Source organism: Microtus pennsylvanicus, chromosome 14 (assembly GCF_037038515.1).
Source record: "Microtus pennsylvanicus isolate mMicPen1 chromosome 14, mMicPen1.hap1, whole genome shotgun sequence".
Taxonomy (NCBI): Eukaryota; Metazoa; Chordata; class Mammalia; order Rodentia; family Cricetidae; genus Microtus; species Microtus pennsylvanicus.
The window spans coordinates 12,629,394-12,650,579 of NC_134592.1; the positions used below are offsets into that span (position 1 = coordinate 12,629,394).

General features: G+C 41.9%; 1 protein-coding gene across 4 annotated transcripts in view; it reads right to left on the minus strand.

Annotated features, from left to right (window-relative positions):
- Positions 1-21,186, minus strand: part of Vrk1 (VRK serine/threonine kinase 1) — a 70,363-nt gene that overhangs the window by 29,864 nt on the left and 19,313 nt on the right. For all 4 annotated transcript variants that reach the window (XM_075947757.1, XM_075947756.1, XM_075947759.1 and 1 more), the window contains exons 2-3: positions 10,950-11,114; positions 3,667-3,722 (exon numbers count right to left, since the gene is read on the minus strand). In XM_075947757.1, the coding sequence (XP_075803872.1) occupies positions 3,667-3,722; positions 10,950-11,109 (216 nt within the window). In that variant the 5' untranslated portion in view covers positions 11,110-11,114. The remainder of the gene's footprint in view (positions 1-3,666; positions 3,723-10,949; positions 11,115-21,186) is intronic.

Here is a 21,186-nt window from a genome sequence, read left to right on the forward strand (position 1 = left end):
GCCTAGCAGCCAGCAGGCTTTGCACCCATTTCAGCACCGCACATACAAGCACCTGTCACAACCCTCATGTTTATGTCTGAATGGCAACGGTTCTGGTTTTAATGCAGAAAAGGTTTATTAATCGCCCTACATGCTTGTATTTGATGTCTACCTCCACTTTGAAGACTACAAAGCTGTAAGAAGAGAGATGATGATCCAGTCTATTCCCAATAGAGAAAGGTGAATCAAAATGATAAAAGTAAATGAACAGAAAAACAGGTAAAAGGGGATAGAAAATTATACCTTAATAAACAAACAAACAAACAAAACAGGAATGTAAGAACTGCATAAGTAAAGGACATTTGAAAAAAGGTCATTATCGAGTAACTTAAAATCTACTTAGATTTTAGAGAAATACACACAATTTTTTTGAATGGCATCATAAGGATATTAAAAGTGAAATTGTATAATAAATGACAATACAGTGATTGACACAGGAATTTAAAGGACCCAAAGGTTTTAGTCACCAAGAGAACAGTAGCCAACTATGCGTAGACTCCCCTCTGGAGGCTGGGCAGCTGTTCTTCCAGGACCACAGACCACAATGCTGGAAGAACTACTAAAATATGAATCACAAGAAACCAAGCACTCATCACCATCTCTATTACAAAGAGAAGAACAAAGGACAACAGAAGACACAGAATATTAGACTAGGTCTGAAAATAAACATCCTTAAAACTTAGAACTTCAATGTGCTCTGATTAAATAACTGGAAATAATGATCCTACCCATTTCCCCTCAGCCAGGTAAGTAAAAAAGGTAGAAAAGTGAAGTTCATTCCACTTACAATGAAGCTCAAAGTTCTAAGGTAAAACAGAGGCTGCCAGAGGTTCAGCTCACACAGAACAGAACAAACGCCATCACTTAGCACTCTCCTTCTAAGACTTGGAGACAAGTATGCAAATTAGCCAGCTGCAGAGGGGTCTGAAAGCCTGGACCAGTTTGCTCCGCACAGTCTTGAGTCATAGGAGGCTTACTTCCTTCTCAATGGAATCCTCTAAAGACACTTAGAAACTAATCTTACCCACAGGTGTCATGTTTCCGTCTGTACAGACGACAGGTACAGACAACTCCCTGCAACTGATGCACATGACTAGTGTCACCCTAAGAACTCTATTTTCTCTGCCTGCCAGCAAACCCAGCAGTTCAGAAGGAACGCCATTCCACAAGGAGAAAGAAAGCTCCAACGTGGAAGGACAGGAGACAAGGGAACGAATGGCAGGAGACACAGACACAAGCACAGGCACTAATTAATACGCCACGCAGGACGGGCAGAGGCTGACTAAGGCCTATAAATAAAAGCTGTGGAAGCACTCACCTCACACACTCCACAAAGGCGCTCAAGACCTGCCTGCACTCTAGAAGATGAGACACGAGTGCACACCCAGAGGTCCTTGGGATAAGGAGCCAGTGCAGCCCCTGGGAATCAAACAGCCAATGCTGCTGACAACAAAGCCGGTCAGACTCAAAGAGTCTAATATAGAAATACTTCTGGAAAAAGTAAAGACCATGATGCCTTATGAATAAAGACACAAAAGTCCTGAGCAAAGCAATTCCAAACTACATAAGAAGCCTACTTCAGTCTACCTAAATGGGGTATATGCTACAGCTTTAGCTCAGTATCAGAAGCCATATTAACCAAAGAGGAAAAGAATCTAACAAGTCAGCTAAAAAGATATATAAAAGCATTTAAAAATGAACAAGTCAACTATAAACTAGAAGGAAATAGTTATAACACACATATCAGAAAATAAGATTTAGCCAGAATAACTCATCCTACTCAACTATAAAAGGCAACACAACCCAGTTATTACAAATAATTTTCTTAAGAAGAAGCAAGAGACTGAAGAAGCACTTATCACAAGGAAAGGGGGCTCACTTATGTGCTTGGAAGTAAGCGCAAACTGAAACCACAAGACAACCATCGCAAACCTTCCATAAGGGCTAGGAAAGTAAGCAAGCTCACAAAGCTGGGCACACCCACTGTGGGCTGTCAGCAACCACTGGCAATGTGAAAACCCGCAAGTCACTTCGGAAATAGGTCCGGAACTTTATAAAAATGTAAATGTTTATCCTTCCTACAGAGAAGCAATTCAGCTTCTAAGAGAAACAAAAGCCTATCCCCACCAAAAGATCCTCCAACAACCTACATGGAAGGTTTCTAACAGTAGCCCGAACTGTAAACAGCCCAAATGCCTTCAGCGGGTCAATAAAGTGCAGTAAATGACTGATAAACTAAAAATACAGTGATCCTTTACAAATATCATGCTGAACACACAGCATTTTATCTCGCATAAACTCTAGACAGGGGAAATAGCTGAGAAGGGGACAGGGCTCAAACTCAGGACACAGAGTTCTCTAGAGGCAGCAGAGAGGAGAGACCGCTTGCTCTACAAGGGGCAAGGGTGACACACTTGCACATGCCTGTCACGTGTCTTCAAATACTGATTTATTAGCTTAATGTGTACTGAAAAATTACACTTCTTAGTAAATGTTTTTTACATGCTCACTAAAACAAGGGCTAGCAATAGCTCAGCAGTTAAGAGCACTGGCTGCTCTTCCAGAGGACCTGGGTTGTATTCCCAGGACTCACATGGCAGCTCACAACCATCCTCCAGCTTCAGAGGATCCAATGCTCTCTTTGGCCTGCAGGGCACCAGGCACACACATGGTTTACAGACATAGATGCAAGAAAACACACATCAAATAAACAAATTAGAAAAAAAAGGAAAAAAAACCTCTCAATTCTGGTCTAAATTGGCTCCTAGGGAGTCAAATATATTATATTTGAATACAATAAAATGAACCGACAAATTCTGAGGCACTTCTAACTCCCAGGATCTATAACTTTAGTGAAAAAAAGATGACAGGGAATGCGCACTGAGCTCTCCACAACTCCTCTGCTGGCTCTATTTAACAAGGGTCTACACGTGTATCAAATACGGGGTGAGGGGAACTACAAGCTCTGCTGAGCAGAACAATGTCTAAGTGCAGAGAAAATAAAAACGGTGATTAAATATAAAGATGCCTCAGTTCTCCAGTCTGTAACTGGCCTCGTTACTCAGTGTCCAGTGTGGCGCTACCAATCCCTGCACATGCAACTAACTGCAGCATAAGAACAGCACAGAAGGCCCTGCCACACCAAGGGAGAGAATCACAACTACTTAAAATGAACATGGAAGGGAATAAAACTGACAGCAGGAAAAATAAATAAATATACGGATGGATGAATGGATGGACAGAAAGACGAACAGACAGATAGAGGGATGGATGGATAAAAAACCGCCCAGGACAAAATACAAAAATAAAAATCAGCTTAGCATGATGTTTCAGGATATAAATATAAAACGTGCCTGCCTGGTGTGAAACAGATACTTCCACCCCTGCAGACCTCTGGCATTTCCCACATACCCTCAAATTGTGCCCCTCTAGTTCAGGGGAGCTGAAGACTCTGAACTCAAGTTACTTAAAACTATAAAACTACTTATGTACTTCATTAAATATTTATGAAACATAATTAACAATGCAATACCTTATGGTTTAATTCTAGTCATCAAAAAAGATGTTTTACAAAATAAATCCCAACTTACACTGATAAAAGAAAAAAAATGAGCAGTATTTTCTTACCACTTTCACAACACAGGGTGCGTCACTGCCAACCGGTTTGGAAGAATTTGTGTCCGCTGTTTAAAGAGTGAGACATTCACATTAGAACAAGCAGTGTTGCACAGACAGCAAATGACAGACACATAGGCCTACAGCCCTGCAGCCCTGTGAAGAGTGAATCCCAGTCCCCAAGTGGCACTTCCCAACATCTCTACAACACTGCCCCTAGTCAAAGACTTCTTCATGTGTAGACTGTATCTAGCAGCTTTTGGTTTCTTCTATTTGGTCAGCCAATACAAAGTTAAGGCTATTTCTTTTATACAGAAGTCCTCTGATCACTGGTATGTTGTACAGTGAATCCCTGGAGGATGCAGACTGGTGAAAGCCCAGGGTCTAACAAGCTATATAGCCCTTTAGGAAAGAACAGCCAGAAGCAGAGGTGCTGACCCCAGACACTAGTTATGCAGAGCAATACTTGGGGCACCGCCATGCAGAATGGGAAGCCTTTCCAAACTCATCAACAAGTACCTACACTGTGACATTTTCTAAGAAATGGAAATTTCCAGCTGGGCAGTGGTGGCATATTCCTTTAATCCCAGGACTCGGTAGCAGAGGCAGGTGGATCTCTGTAAATTTGAGGACAGCCTGGTCTACACAGTGAGTTCTAGGATAGCCAGAGTTGTTACACAGAACCCTATCTCAAAAAGGGGGGGGGGGGGAGGTAATTTGCAAGTGGACAGAGGAAAAAAAACAGTTCTTCTGGCTGCCATTTGAGCAGTAAAATACAAACATCACATAAAATATAAAGCATGTTTGATGTGATAGGAGATAGAATTTTAAACAGTGAAGGGGGTAAGCAGTGTTGCAGTGTGTTAAGAAGAGCCTGGGGTATCGCTAAACCATGAAACAGTTTAAGCCACAGGAATTCACAGGAAGAGCATTCTACATGGACTAGCACCAAAGACCACCATGTGGGAGTGTTACAAGCATTTGTAAAGCCAGGACACCAATGGACAGAGAAAGACTATGATATAAAAAGGGCAGAATACCCATTAAAAAGCAGCAGGGATCAAACATGAAGGGCTTAACAATATCAAGGTTAGGACTGCTGCTGTAACAGAGACAGGAAGCCTCCAAGGTTTTGCCAAAAGGACTAGCATAACCCAACTTTGATGGGGCTGCTTGGAAGAACTGTGTGCAGGCAAGCCAAGAACAGAAGCAGGCAGAGCAACGAAGAGATTTGATAGTATAATAGGTGGGGCAGAGTGTGCTCTGACAACTGCATGGGCCCACCAAGGTGGTGCTAGCAGACTGTGATCATAGACTCAAAAGGCAGCTAACAGGACCTCGATGCAGGACCAGGATGCAGAGGAAGAGACGCTTCTAGGGTTTGGGCACAAAACTGCATCAAAAGCTGCAAGTGGAGAAATGCAGGAGAGTACTTTGGGGTATCTTGTTTAGGACACTTACTAATCCAAGTTCAGATGTTGCTATGGTTTGAAACTAAAATGTCCCCAGACTTGTATTTTGAACACTTATGCTCATTTGATGGTACCCTTGAAAAGGAAGCAGGTTACTGGCTGAGGACCTCTGACAGTTACAGCCCCCCCTAGTTCAGACCAACACTCTCTGCATCCTGGTCTGCTGCACTGTGGATAGCTGTCCTCCACTCCTGCCATTACCAGGTTCCCCTCATATGTATGAGCTGCAACTCTAGACTCAAGGTCTGTGAGCCAAAGCAAATCCTCCCCTTTAGGGTGTCTGACCATAATAACACAAAGCTGCTGATACAGATCTTAGTCACCACTGCATATATGTCTCAAAGTCTTAGTGATTAGCTGAGAAATGCTACCTATCAGGTTGAGGATCTAGTTCAGTAGAATAGCACATCCATCCCTGCATAGGTGAGGTCTAGGTTCAGTCTCCAGCACAGTTTAAATGAAGAGACTATTTATTTAGAGCCTCACATTATTTATTTAGAAATCTCCTAAGGAACAAACAGAGAGAGAAAAGAAATGCTAGGACAGATCGCAAAGGCACCCCTACCTCGGAACAGAAGATAGGCAGACTGAGAAAACAGAAAATAAAACCAAAGAAGAGTTGCAGCCAAAGCACTTCAAACACAGGACAAGCACCAGCTTCTAGAAACACTCACTCAGTGAAGAAGAGCTCTGAGCTCCCTAAGAACAGCCCCAGGGAACAGCACTTAGATGCTGAATTAGGAATAAGGCAGGTTCAGAATCTTTAACAAACATGAACATGAAGATAGCATACCAGTACTACTGCACACTCCAGTGAGAAGAGACACAATGTTTCTCCACAACACACGCACACACTATGCCAGACACAAAGAAGACAAGAGCTATGTCGTGTCAACAAGGAGGTTTACCCTGCAACTGAGAAAAGAATTCACGTGTGTGGGGGAGGCATCATAACAAAAATAAAGGATGATGTTCATGAAAGGGAAGAATCATGCCACCCAAAACTATTTAAAAACATATTTTAAACCCAAGTCATGTTTTTGGAAAAAGATGTCATATACTCTCAAAGTGATGAGAAAATGCTGCTCTCCAGAGTCCCCACTCTTTTCTCTCACGTGACGAAGGTTATTGGTAGTAAGGCCATTATTTGTGCTCTCATCCATTCTTGTCAAGACTATACTACTATCACTTTAAAACTCTTTAAGAAAACCCTTTTAAAGGCATAGTGGTGCACACTTTAACCCCAGCACTTGTGAGGCAGAGGCAGGCTGATCTCTGTGAGTTCCAGGCCAGCCTGGTCTACAGACTGAATTCCAGGAAAGCTGGAGCTATAGAGAGAGAGATCCTGTCTTGAAAAATCAAACCCAAACCCAAACCAAAAAAATCAAAGACAAAATATAGATTTTTTTTTTTTATTTTTAAAGGCAAAAAAAAAAGAGGATAAAGGGAATAAACATGTGCAAGCCCTGCCCGAAGCTCAGCTTTGTAAAAGGAAAGCAACAAGCTCTGTGTAAAACCAAAATGGAGAGAGATTCAATGCTTCCAAGTTCAGACATTATACACAAATGCTAACACATCGGGCAGCTTCAATGTATCAGTGTACACAGCAATGAAGGCATCAATCTTGAAGCAAATCCTCCTTCTCTACACAGAGAACAAAGTCCTAAGTCACAGATTGTTTGTTAAGTATTAAAAATACTCAAATCCAAGAACACATCAGAACCATCATCTACCATGACCAAGTCGGCTTCATCCCACAGATGCAGGGATGGTTCAACATATGAAAATCTGTCAATGTAATCCACCACATAAACAAGCTGAAAAATAAAAACCACATGATCATCTCATTAGATGCCAAAAAAGCTTTTGACAAAATACAACATCCCTTCATGATAAAGGTCTTGGAGAGAGAAGGGATACAAGGAACATACCTAAACATAATAAAGGCAATATATATAGCAAGCCAACAGCAAACATCAAACTAAATGGAGATAAACTCCAAGCGATCCCACTGAAATCAGGAGCAAGACAAGGTTGTCCACTCTCTCCATATCTATTCAACATAGTTCTTGAAGTCTAAGCTAGAGCAATAAGACACCAAAGGGAGATCAAGGGGATACAAATTGGAAAAGAAGAAGTCAAATTCTCACTGTTTGCTGATGATATGATAGTTTACATAAGTGATCCCAAAAATTCTACCAAGGAACTTCTACAACTCATAAACACTTTCAGCAATGTAGCAGGATACAAGATGAACTCAAAAAAATCAGCAGCCCTCCTGTACACAGATGATAAAAGGGCTGGGGAAGAAATCAGAGAATCAAAAACTTTCACAATAGCCACAAATAGCATAAGATATCTTGGAGTAACTCTAACCAAACAAGTGGAAGACTTGTATGACAAAAACTTTAAATCTTTGAAGAAAGAAATGGAAAAATCTCCCATGCTCTTGGGTAGGCAGAATTAACATAGTAAAAATGGCAATCTTACCAAAAGCAATTTACAGATTCAACACAATGCCCATAAAAATCCCAGCAAAATTCTTCAAAGACCTCGAAAGAACAGTACTCAACTTCATATGGAAAAGCAAAAAATCCAGAATAGCCAAAACAATCCTGTACAATAAAAGAACTTCTGGAGGCATCACAATCCCTGACTTCAAACTCTACTACAGAGCTAGAGTACTGAAAACAGCCTGGTACTGGTATAAGAACAGACAGGAGGACCAGTGGAACTGAATAGAAGACCTGGATATCAATCCACACATCTTCAAACACCTGATTTTTGATCAAGAAGCAAAAAATATCAAATGGGGAAAAAAAGCATATTTAACAAGTGGTGCTGGCATAACTGAATATCAACATGTAGAAGAATGAAAATAGACCCATATCTATCTCGATGCACAAAATTTAACTCCAAACGGATCAAAGACCTCAACATAAAGCCAACCACACTAAACCTTATAGAAGAGAAAGTGGGAAGTGCACTTGAACTCATTGGCACAGGGAACCACTTCCTAAATATAACCCCAGCAACACAGACACTGAGAGAAACAATTAATAAATGCAACCTCCTGAAACTGAAAAGCTTCTGTAAAGCAAAGGACACGGTCAACAAGACAAAACGACAGCCTACAGAATGGGAAAAGATCTTTACTAACCCTACATCAGACAGAGGTCTGATCTCCAAAACATACAAAGAACTCAAGAAACTGGACACCAAAAGAACACATAATCCAATAAAAAAATATAGAATACAGACCTAAACAGAGAACTCTCAACAGAGGAATCTAAAATGGCTGAAAGTGGGGTAAAGGGAACACTTCTGCATTGCTGGTGGGAATGCAAACTGGTACAGCCCCTTTGGATGTCAGTGTGGCGATTTCTCAGAAAATTGGGCAACAACCTTCCTCAAGACCCAGTAATACCACTTTTGGGTATATATCCAAAGGATGCTCAATCATACCACAAGGACATGTGCTCAACTATGTTCATAGCAGCTTTGTTTGTCATAGCCAGAACCTAGAAACTACCTAAATGCCCTTCGACTGAAGAATGGATAAGGAAAATGTGGTACATTTACACAATGGAGTACTACTAAGCAGAAAAAAATAACGACATCTTGAATTTTGCAGGAAAATGGATGGAGCTAGAAAACATTATTTTTAGTGAGGTAACAGATACAGAAAGACAATTATCACATGTACTCACTGATAGGTGGTTTTTAAACATAAAGCAAAGAAAGCCAGCCTACAAACCACTACACAACAATTAAGGACACTAAGAGAGACTTACATAGATCAAATCTACATGGGAAGTAGAAAATAGAAAAAGACAAGATATCCTGAGTAAACTGAAAGCATGGGAACCTTGAGGGAGGGCTGAAGTGGGGAGGGGAGAGGAGGGGAGATCTCAATAGTATCAATAAAAAAAGTATTAAAAATACTAACAACTTGATGGCACATTCTAATGATAGAAATAAAACATCAAGCATACACACAAAGCAAGTTCCAAACTCATATAAGTCATAAGAGCAAGGACACTGAAATAGAAACTACTATGCCGTAATGAAGAGCACAGGGTAGTATGGTGGCTCAAGCAGAGACTTTAGGGAGAAGAAATGAACAACCTACTTAGCAACAAGTTTCTGTTAATGAACTCCAAAGTCCTGCAGTGACCACAGCACCTCCTCAGAGGAGGAAGCTTGAAATACATTATTCGGCTGCTATGATTAATGTAATTGAATGAGGAGCAAGTGACCCCATAAAAGGCTGCAGCATACAGAGCTGATGGTAAGTTCTAGAAATTTTAGGAAGTAGGACACAGCTGGAGAAGACAGTGGTAGGACACAGTGATAGAAGCCAGCAGGGGAATCTTGCCCTGGAGCCTTCTACTTCCAGTGCATCAGAGGAGACTCTCCTGTCACATGAGCCTACCATCATGACACTCTGCCCAAACACATGGAAACACAGGGGCATGGGGCCAAACAGCATGGACTGAACCCTCTAAAATCAGGAACTACAATGGCAGTGTTTGCTGTCACACACTCCCAACCCCCAAGGGTTATTTTATCACAACAAAGTGATCATTTCATGAACAGCTATGTTTTCGTGTTTTACATAAATATAGCCTACTTCATTGGGACAGCTCTGGTTCTAAACAAACCAGAGTAGCAGCGTATACTTTTCCAAAGGCAAGTACAATCTCCATCAGGAGGCTTGGACACAAGATAGGGTACCAAAGTGCTGTTTGTAAGCTGTTTTATAAGCCCAAGGGCAGAGCAGAGCTCCCAGTCACGGAAGTAAAGCAGGGTCAGCCCAGTGTGGTTCTCAAACCTCAGTATGCACCCAGCCACCTAAAGAGCTATTCAAACAGCTCCGCAGGCCTTCCCCAGTCTCTGAACCATGGGTAGGTGGGTACGAGAATGGCAATGCTAACAAGTTTCCAGGCGATATCAACCTTCACTGTAGTACTGACCCTCCTAGTCAGATGTTGCTGGAAAGGGACAAAAATTAAGTTTTCATTTTATAGTAACTACTTGAAAGAAAACCACTTAAGTAGCTACATTTTTATAGATCTTTACAGTTGTGGGTTTTTAAAAATGGCTATACATCTCATTTTATGTCAACTGTTCTAAACTGAAACTGTTACGGCTAGAGTGACGGCGCAATTGTTAGAAGTCCTGGTTGCTACTCCAGGGGACTGGAGCTCGATTCCTACCATCCATGGTGGCTCACAACCATATGTAACTCTAATCCCTTCTTCTAGCCTGTGCCAGAAATAAATAATGTCTAAAAGTTCTGTAGAACTGGAGGTTACAGACAGCTGTGAGCTGTCATGTAGATGCTGGGAATTGGGTCCTCTAGAAGAGCAGTCAGGGCTCTGAACCAATGAGCCATCTCTCTCCAGCCCCACGTAAACCATTTTTAATGTTGATAATTCAGTAAACTCACAGAAGTTCAGGATTCTAACTTGGTCTCCAACTATCCCAAGATAAGCAGGCTAATAGAACTAGCATAGGTCAAGTCTAATATGGAGGAAAAAGGACAGATACACCTTTCCAGTCTCAAGATAACTTAGACTGTGTAGAAATCCTAAGACTCTTAGGATATTGTGTTTACCAGTAACAATTATCATAGCATTTTAATTTTTTCTATAATAAAATGAGCCATCTTCTATCTATATACCAGAGGTGATCTTATGATCAACCACACAATCTCAACGCAGATAATCAACAGCACCTTGCAATAGCTTAAATGAGAAACTATTTCATAAGAAACATTTGAGTCTTTATACTGATGACTAGTAATCACCACACACTTACCAAGATATATGCAGCCAAAGCCACCCTGGCCAATGGGCAGTCCTAGTTTCCATTCTTTTTTAGACATGTCGGTTATGATCTCCCCAGCAGCAAACTGCTCTGCAAGGCGCCTCTTTGCAGGACCCTGTCTTCCAGCCTGAGCTGCTTTTGCACGTGGCATTTTCTCTGTAATAACAAAGCAATTTTGCTCACAATCATAACCTTAGAAGTGTTCAAAACATTCCCCTACAGAAAGCATCTACTCAGCAAGGAGTGCCCAAGACTAAAGAGAAGGATGTCTACTAATTCTGGTCTGTAACAGCTAGGATCCTATTTGATTGTCGCTAAGCTTTGAATAGGAAACCATAAATATAATGCAATTATGGAAAGCACCTTAAGTTCCAGTGGCATACCATCTGTAACTAAAATACTACTTAGTAACAACAAAACAAGAACTGTTTTATGCAACTGAGGGAAGATATGCAATTAGAATGCACAACACCTCGTAATGCAGCCAAGAGATCCTAAGTAGTAGGGACAGGCTAAATCCAAGCACAGACTACAATCCCAATTAGGTATGCCCAAGGGGGAAGGACAGGACGTTTGTGGCACTCGAGGTGCTGAGTAGGAACACTGCACCAGCACCACTTACACGAGGACAGAGGCTCAGCAGAGAAGTGGTACACACTACCAGCTAGCTCCAGTCTCCACCATCCAATTCTCCCTCGCTCACTTTTGTCACCAGCACAAGTGTAACAGAATGTTCTGGGGAAACAGTTTTACTGGGGAAGAGCATGACTGCCCCCCAAGGATGTAACTGGCTAGATGGGAAGTCCTGATCAAAGCATATCTCCCTAAGCTTCAAATGCACTCAGGTATAACTCACTGCATAATCTACAATTTTCTGTACATAAGGGTAAGTTGCATGACTTCAAGTTCTTCTTTCTATAAATACTAACTCAAAGGTTTCCCTAAAAACACCAGAAGACAAAGCAGAGAGATGGGAGTGACTGAAAAGCCTGGCCTGCAACACTTAGAATGCTATTTCAAATGGGGTCTGTTAAGATGCCACATTCTGAACCCAGATATACTAAACACACTTTTTTTTTTTTTTTTTTTTTTTTGGTTTTTCGAGACAGGGTTTCTCTGTGGCTTTGGAGCCTATCCTGGAACTAGCTCTGTAGACCAGGCTGGTCTCGAACTCACAGAGATCCGCCTGCCTCTGCCTCCCGAGTGCTGGGATTAAAGGCGTGCACCACCATCGCCCGGCCCTAAACACACTTTATTAAAAGATTTGTTTTCTTGAGTTTGAAGTGGTGGCTCGGTGGTTAAGAGCACTGGCTGCTCTTGAGATGTTCCAGGTCCAATTACCAGCATCTACATGGTGGCTCACCATCATCTATAACTCTAGTCCCAGGGAATTCCACACCGTCTTCTGGCTTTCTCAGGAACTAGGCATGCACATGGTGTTGCAAAATGCCCAGATACACAAAATAAAAATAAGCAGAAAAAAAAACAGTGCTTTATTTTCTTATTTTTTAAATCATGTATATAGAATGTATGTGTGGGTGTCTGAGGAGGCCAGGAGAATGAGATCCTTGGAGCTGGAGTTACAGGTTGTTATGAGTCACCTGACATGGGTGCTAGAAACCAAACTCAGGTCCTTTGCACGAACAGTATTTGCTCTCAACTGCTAGATTGTCTCCCTAACCCTAGCCCCCACCCTCAACACACAGAGTATTAGACTGAAAATTTTCAGCAAATGCCCTCCAACTATCACTACACATGCACGAATTCCATATATGCAAATAGGAATGTGATAGTTAATCCTGGTTGTCAACTACATCTGGAATCAAGTAAAACTGAAGCAGCTCAACTGGGCACACTATGAAGGGCTTTTCTTGACTGGACCGTTTGAGTTGGGGGGACCTGCTCTAAATCAGAGCCACACCTTCTGGTGACAGCCCATGTAAAAGAACATGGAAGAAGGAAGCTTTTGTTTTTGTCTGCCTGCCATTAGTATCACTGGCAAGTTCATCTACCCTGTTGCTAAGGCATTCCTTCGCTGGTATTAAAACCTACTTCTTTAGGATTCCAACTCAGACTAAAGACCAGCAGCTCTCTTAGGACTTTCCCGGAACTTCAACACTAGTCTGAAAGGGACTATTCAGACATCCAGTCTTTTTGTTTATTTGTTTTGTTTTATTGTTTTTGTTTTTTCAAGACAGGTTTTCTCTGTAGCTTTGGAGCCTATCCTGGAACTAGCTCTTATGGACCAGGCTGGCCTCGACTCACAGAGATCCGCCTGCTTCTGCCTCCTGAGTGCTGGGATTAAAGGCGTGTGTCACCACTGCCCAGCTTCATCCAGTCTTTTCTTTTCCATCAGGAGACAGTCACTGCTGAACTACTAGGACCACAGCCTCCCCTATATACATCATTGTACCAGTCCTGTTCCTTTAGAAACCCTAGTGCAGATACTTTATTAACTGATGGGGACATCTTTAAATCTAACTTTTCCCTAAAAATCACTGTGCATTTTCCCAAATTTCAACCTTCTCTAAGGTGAAAATCATCTTCAAAGCAAAGAAACTTGGTGCTGGCACTTCCTCAGACCAGTTCTCTCAAGGTGCTTTAATTCTGTGCCAAAATCTTGCCCAGCAGAATCTTGGTAACAGCCACGGCAGCCAGGACTCAAAACACTGAGAAGAGATTAACTTCTGTGCCGGGGTGGCAACTGCACTAAAAGAATGACCTCGAACACACAGCAGTCTCCAGCATTAACATCATTTCTTCTCAACTTCACCCAGCTTTATCAAATCACAGCAATTTCCTATTTGATTATTTTCTTATAGTTGTCGAAACAGTTTTAAATGACTTTAAAACTCTCCTTTCTGTAACTCAAGTGCCTGGACAAATGGTTCTTTCTAGAATTCCTTTCTATGTGCAATAAAGATACCATCCTATAAATTAAATCTACCTCAGCATTATTTCATACAGATTTGTGGTTTTAAAAAAAGGGTGTGTGTATGTGTGTGTGTGTGTGTGTGTGTGTGTGTGTGTGTGTGTTTCTCCAAATAAAACTATTGGCTCTTATTTTTAACTTTATTCTTAGGGCCAGCTATCTGGAGCTTACTGTAATAATTAAGACCAGGAATGTCACTCTTAAAACACCCAAAAACTAATTCTAGGAAACTCTGCAGCAACACTGAGCCTCCCTGAATTCACTCCCCTTCACACCCCCAAACCATACAAGAAAGCACTAGAGCAAACTCCAAACCCTAGCATACCATTCAAAACAAAACTGGGAAATGGTTCCTGTCTCCACAACACAATGTAAGTGGATACCGACAAGACTGGTACATACAACTCTCAAAACTTCAGAGCAGTGTATCTTACGCACACACCCGACTCAAGAAGATGCTGCAGCTACAACCAAGTGAGCTTCACAAGGAAGACTAGGTTTTCGAGAACCCAAGACTGAACAAAAGGGAGAACAGCAAAAACAATTTGCAACTGGGAAGCCGTGCCCACTCAACTGACACCAGGAGCAAGGGAGAGGAAGGTATGGGATAAACACAACATATCCTTTCAGAAAAACATTTCCTTACCCAACCCTGCCCCCCCAAAAAACTAAGCTATAGCTATTTCAAAGTAAACTAGAAGTGCCAGCTGGGTGCGGTAGTTCTGTTAACCCAGAATACTGTGTATAAATGTGGGCTGGCACACGGAGACCAGTAACCTCTCACTAATCCTTCCACAGATTATCATGTTATCCACGGGCAGACAAGGTCCAAAATTCTAAATGCAATATTCCAGAAATAATTCATAAAGTTTAATACTGAGTGCCATTCAAAGTACTGGATGCATCCAGAGCTCTCACTCTGCCCAGACCTTTGTCTAGACACCCCTTTGTCTAGTGCATGCCCACTATGTTTGCTGCCCTTCCTTCCAGAGTTATGGGAGCCATCTCAGTTACCAAAGTGACTGTGATATACCACAGTGCTTGTGTTTAAGTGACACAGTCTAGGGCTCTCCACTACCTCACAACGCTTGGTCATTCACAGCATTAATCTCATTAAGGACACAACATGCCCATCTCACAAGAAGAGATAGACGTCAGAGACACGGAAACCACAAGCACCTCTCTTATCGGACACTCTGCTGACTGCTCTGATCTTGGTTACTACCATTACCCTGACTCCACTCACCTTATAAGCTGAAGTTGGATCCATATTATATGCACTGGTCAGCAGTGTGTATAGGCTCCACTACCAGCATGGTTTCCAGGATCCACTAGGATCTTGGAATGACTCCCCTGGGCTAACAGAGGACTGCTATAATTAGGTGACATCTTTAACATATTATTCCTTTGTTCCTTAAATTCACAAATGTGAAAAGGAGACAGAAATGAGAGGTATGGTTTAAAATGCTGTACTTGAACTAGACGTAGGTGTATGACTAAAGCCTAGTGCTAAAGTCAAAAGCAAAAGGATCAAGAGTTAAGAGCCTGCCTAGGCTACAAAGACAGATGCTGTCTAAAGAAACATAACTGGGGGCTAGAGAGATGACTCAGCAGTTAAGAGCATTGCCTGCTCTTCCAAAGGTCCTGAGTGCAATTCCCAGCAACCACATGGTGGCTTACAACCATCTGTAATGAGGTCTGGTGCCCTCTTCTGGCCTGCAGGCATATACGTAGAAAGAATATTGTATACATAATAAATAAATAAATATTTTTTAAAAAAGAAACATAACTGTACTTGAAATTACCTTTTATGAAAAACATACACACACATACACAAGCCTTCATATTTAGCAACCCCACTCACAAAAAAAGTGTAGAAACAACCAACCCTGTAACTTAATACACATATTCCCTAGCATATAAACTATATTCTTTTTTATGGTTTGATATTTTTTTAAATTGTTTTTATTGAGTTACATATTTTTCTCCATTCCCCTCCCATCCTCTCCCCTCCCCTGAATTATATTCTTGAAATACTATTTCCATTAAAAGAAACCAGCCTCAGGCTGAGAGCTCAGCCAGTAACAAACTTGCCACGAAAGCATGAAGCCCTACGTTTAACCCCTAGGATGCAGGTGAAAAGGCTGGCTGCTGTGGCATGTCTGGTCATCCCAGCACAGAGGAGACAGACATAAGTGGATCCCTGGAGCTCCCTAGGCTAGCCTAATTCTAGTAAGAGACCCTGTTTCAAAGAAGAAGGTGCATGGCTCCTGAGGACTAACACCCAACACGGACCTCTGACCTAGTAAACGAGCCCACAGAGCCTCTTCCTGTCATCATTAATGTCCCTTTCCTGGCATGTACTTCAGGAGGCACACCTTTGGTGAGCACTATTGTGCCAGCTCTTTCTGAGATCTAGACCCTTTACCACACTTCCTGGCCCTGTTTGACCATCACAGCATTGGAAACCCCTCTTATTTTCTAGTTAAGAATAACAGGAAGTCTCCTGGTTTCTGAGAACAGGGAAACAAGGTGTGTCAATCTACTGTTGCTTTGCACACAATTTCTGAAAAGGACATTTCTTAAGCCAGGAACCCATGTTCACGAAAATAAGAAAGCTACAAATACTTGTCTTGACGTGTTAGTGAGTGCTCTGAGGAACTGCAGACACTCATTTCAATTAAACAACTACATAAGTACGTTAGAGGCCTCTTCTAATAATGAAGCCAATCCCAGCATGGAGGTTTCTACTAAGGAATACACAGAATAGCCAACTTGTAAGAAAGTTTGAATCTATGTAATTTCAGTACACTCCACTCAAACCTACAGCAGTAACAGCCTATGCAACAGAAGGAAGAAAGCTGTTTCATCATCACATGACTGTTACATAATCTAACCGTTTCTTTTCCCTTTGATTCTAAATGAAATGCAGATGTAACTGAAAAGCACATCAAGATGCAAATCCACACTGCCCTTTGCTGAAATCACCCACTGTTACATTCTATATTAGCATATTCACCAAATTTAATTGTAAACAGAGTGATTATAGTACTAAAGTTATTAAATACACAAAAGCAAGCTTGGAACCATACATATTCAAAGAGAGTTTCAGCGGCAGATCAACTTTTATTTCTGAAACAATATCCTAATTAATAGTCAGTTCTGACGATAAAATGGGTCCTCAGTTTTTCAGATAACAGTCCAAAAAAGTTCCCTATGAATATTAAAATAAAGTTTTGTGAATAGATCTAAAATCTCAATGGCTATATTTATCACAATATGATACTGTATTTAGATAACTGGCATTTTTCAAGCCCTGGATTCAAATTTGGGGTGTGTGTGTGTGTGTTTTAAGCTGAAAAGTGGGTAAAAAAAGCCTGAATGGAACACATTGACACTTACACTCACTAAGTCATTCAATTCACAGCCACACTGGGAAATCATAGCACAGTGTGATGTTCACTACACTGTATGAACTCGTAAATCTTCCCGAAAATAGGTATACATAAGCTCCTTTAGGGAGTTATATATTTTCATGAAATTTTCTTTAAAGCCATAAAGTTCTCTGACCCGTTTCATACTGTACAGAAGCACATTCCGTCCAGAACTTAAAGCCTTTCTATTACCACGGTACCAACACCTCTGCACTAGCCTTCCTCCCACATGCTTCCTGTACATCCTTATTGAAATTGTTCCCTTTCTCAAAGCAGCTAGTGAAGTAGACTCTGTGCCTCTTGCAGCGTACAGCAAATCCTCCCTGTGTATATAAGCTCCCCAGATGCAGAAACAATCTTCTCTACAATACCTATTGTATTGTATTCTCTATTGTACTCTGCAAGAACTAAACAAATTTCTACAAACAGTAAAATGTTCTGGTTGCTTTTCCTATGCAAGTTCCTAAGCCCAGCTCACTGCACACAGCAGACTGCAGTGGGTGGCAGCAATCCTTTTAAAGGCTCAGCCACTGCTCTCTAAAATGACTAATGTCAAATCCTTTGTTTTTCTCCGAAATCCCAATTGCCCTTTCTAAACAGTAATTCTCAGCAAATGATGCAACAGCCTAGTATAAGAGAACACAAGTTTCAGAAAGAAAACCCCTTTCTTTCTAAGACACAAGTACATAAACCACTTACACCACGTCCAACTTGCTGTCCAGATCTGGCCTCTCCTGTCACAACAGATGAAGTCCTTCCATTCCCTCCAGCTCACCTTCAACCTGGAACCTTCAATAAGTAAGTCTTCCATATGTGGTTTTATTGGAACCCTGTGCTATGAGACGACCAGAGTCAGAGAGAGCAGAGGGTAGAAGGCTGGCTATGTTCGAAGGGTGCCTGGAAACAGTGCTGTGTGCTTAGGAACACATCATGAGAGATGATGGAAAGATAGATGTATGTGGATCTTGGATGTGAAGGTTACTGACAAACTTAGCAAGAGTAGAACAGTTCTCTGAATACGTAGGTCAGAAAGAACTTCCCACTGGCCTAGTTCTTAACACATTTTTCAATGTTGTGCTGCCTTTTTGGTAATATGTATGAATTCATTTTCAACATATAGTCCATCTGTTATGGTTTAAATAAAATGCTGCAGGTCCCCAAACTGGCTGCAGCAGGCAGTGGACCATGAGACCATGCCGCAGATCTCCATAGTAGTGGAGGGCAGCAGGTCCCAAGAACAGCCAATCCCAGACAGGGATGGTGCAGTTCCCCAAGTGGCTACAGTGGGCCACGAGTCCCAGGCAAGGAGCCACACGGTAGACAAGAGACAGAGACATGGATAGGCATACCATGCAGAGTAAGGTTGGATATTTATTTAGTAGGTTATGCAGTGGAGAGGGGAGAAGGGAAGAAGATCAGAGAGAAAGGCAGAGAGAGAGAGAGAGAGAGAGAGAGAGAGAGAGAGAGAGACGGAGGGAGGGAGGGAGGGAGGGAGGGAGGGAGGGAGGGGGAGAGGGAGAGGAAGGGGAAAAGTGGGGAGAAGGGAGAGACAGAAGCTGCCTGGGGGGGGCAGGGACTCAGGCTGGAAGCTGAAGATCAGTTTGTGTGGGGGAGAATTGGGGGGAGTGGCTTGTCTCTTAAAGAGACAGAGCAAACCATTACACCATCTATAAAATAAATATAAACAATCTTGAACCCAAAGTCATAAATGTTTCATAGTGTCACTGTCACAAGTCACACTGAGGTGGGAATGAGTTTATAAGGGATCAACTTCCACTCATAAAAAGCAGAAGACAGGACTAGGCCCTATCTCCTTTAACAAAGTCACCAGTTTTAACTGGACAGTGTTACCATAATGATGACCTTTACAGCAAACGCCCACCTGAAGTTAAAATGAAGATTATTGCTGCTGTTCTATCCTTTGTCTGTGCAGTCTTAAATGACCGCTGTCCTTGCTGCAGCACTGACAGCACACTGTGCCAGAAAACAAACCACAATTTTTTTAAGAATTAAGTGATAGAGCCGGGCAGCTGTGGGGCACACCTTTAATCCCAGCACTCTGGAGGCAGAAGCAGGCAGATCTCTTTGAGTTCAAGGCCAGCCTGGTCTACAAGAGCTAGTTCCAGGACAGGCTCCAAAGCTACATAGAAACACTATCTTGAAAAACTGAAGAGAGAGAGAGAGAGAGAGAGAGAGAGAGAGAGAGAGAGAGAGAGAGAGAATATTAAGTGCTAGGCTTGCTAATCTACATTCAGTGCTGTTCTGTTCATGAAAGCCAAAAAGTGGAAACATTCTAGATGTATCGGTGGGTAAATTGATAAAGAAAATGTGGTAGGTACACTTGCACAATGGAATCTTACTCAGCTGTTAAAAAAAAATCATGACATTCACAGGTAAATAGCTCCATAGCTAGAAAAAAATCATCTTGAGTGAGGTAACCCACACCCCAAGGGCAAACACGGTATGCGCTAGCTTATATGTGAATGTTAGCTTTTAAGGGTTCCATAACCAAATAACCACAGAAGTTATAGTATATGAGACTGAGGGGCAGAGGTCTCCCAAGGAAAAAGAAGCAGATTATGGATGAATGGATGGGTAAGGAGGGACTGGGACAGGAAGATTAAGCAGAAAAGGAAAGAAACGAGAGAAGGGAGGGGTGGAAATATGAGGAGGGACAGCTAATACTAAAGGCTGTATGAGAAGTCATAGGGAAACCCACTACAGTAGAAGCTTCTGAAAGTACATACATACATGAAAGAAACAGAAATGGAATAACCACATAACCAGGGAGAGAAAGTCCCAGTCAGACGTCTCTCGCCACCAAGTGAAACCTCCAGTGATAGGAATGTGTTACATCTAATTGAGTTCCTGGCCAAAGTGGTTCATGGAAACCACCAAACAACCCAAGCTATTGCCAAAGCAATTGGTTGCTCTCCACAAACTGATGGTCAGGCCCTATGGTTGAAGACAAAACCTGTATAACTCATCAAACATGGAGAAATCAAGTGATACCTACCTAGAGCCATTACCCCTACTGGAAGGTACTCTGCAAGACAGCAGAGGAGAAAGGGAAAACACCAACCCTGCTACAAACCCTCTGATCTACAATGGAGACCCACCTGCATCATACGCTGGTGTAAGGGTGGTACAGCGTTGTGGGAGTAACCAACCACTATCTTACTGGATTTAAGACCCACTCCACAAAAAGAAACCCATGCTTGACACTGCTCAGGTGACCAAGAAGAACCTGAGACTAGATAAACCTTGGACCTAGGGGAAAACCAAATCTACTACTATGCTAAAGGAACGTAACAGTAACATTACTTTTAACACCATTCTTCTATACTCAGATCAGTGCCTTGCTCAGCCATTATCAGAGAAGTTTCCTCCTGCAGCAGATGGGAACAAATACAGAGACCTGCAACTGGAAAATGGTCAGAGAATGAAAGACCTCAAAACAGTCAGTTCTAAATACTTTCATCAAATCCCTCCTCTCAGGGTCAGGTTACTTTGTGGAAGATGAAGGAGAAAGTCTGTAAGAGCAGGGATGGAGCACACCAAGGAAACAAAAACATCCACACAACAGGACTGACACACCTACAAATGCAGAGGCTGTGGTAACATGCACTGGGCCTGCACAGGTCTAAGCCAAACGGGTCCCAGTGCTGATAAGGGGGAGTGGACACAAGCCCTGATCCCAACTAAACTTGACTTTTAGGCAGAATAACTTTACTTTTTTAACTGAATAACTTGGTTTTTTTTTTGTTTATTTGTTTTTGTTTTAACTCTATATAAGCTACCCTCCCCTTAAAAAACAAGTCTGCAGTGCCAAGCAGGAGCAGTTGATATTCGTAACAGGCAG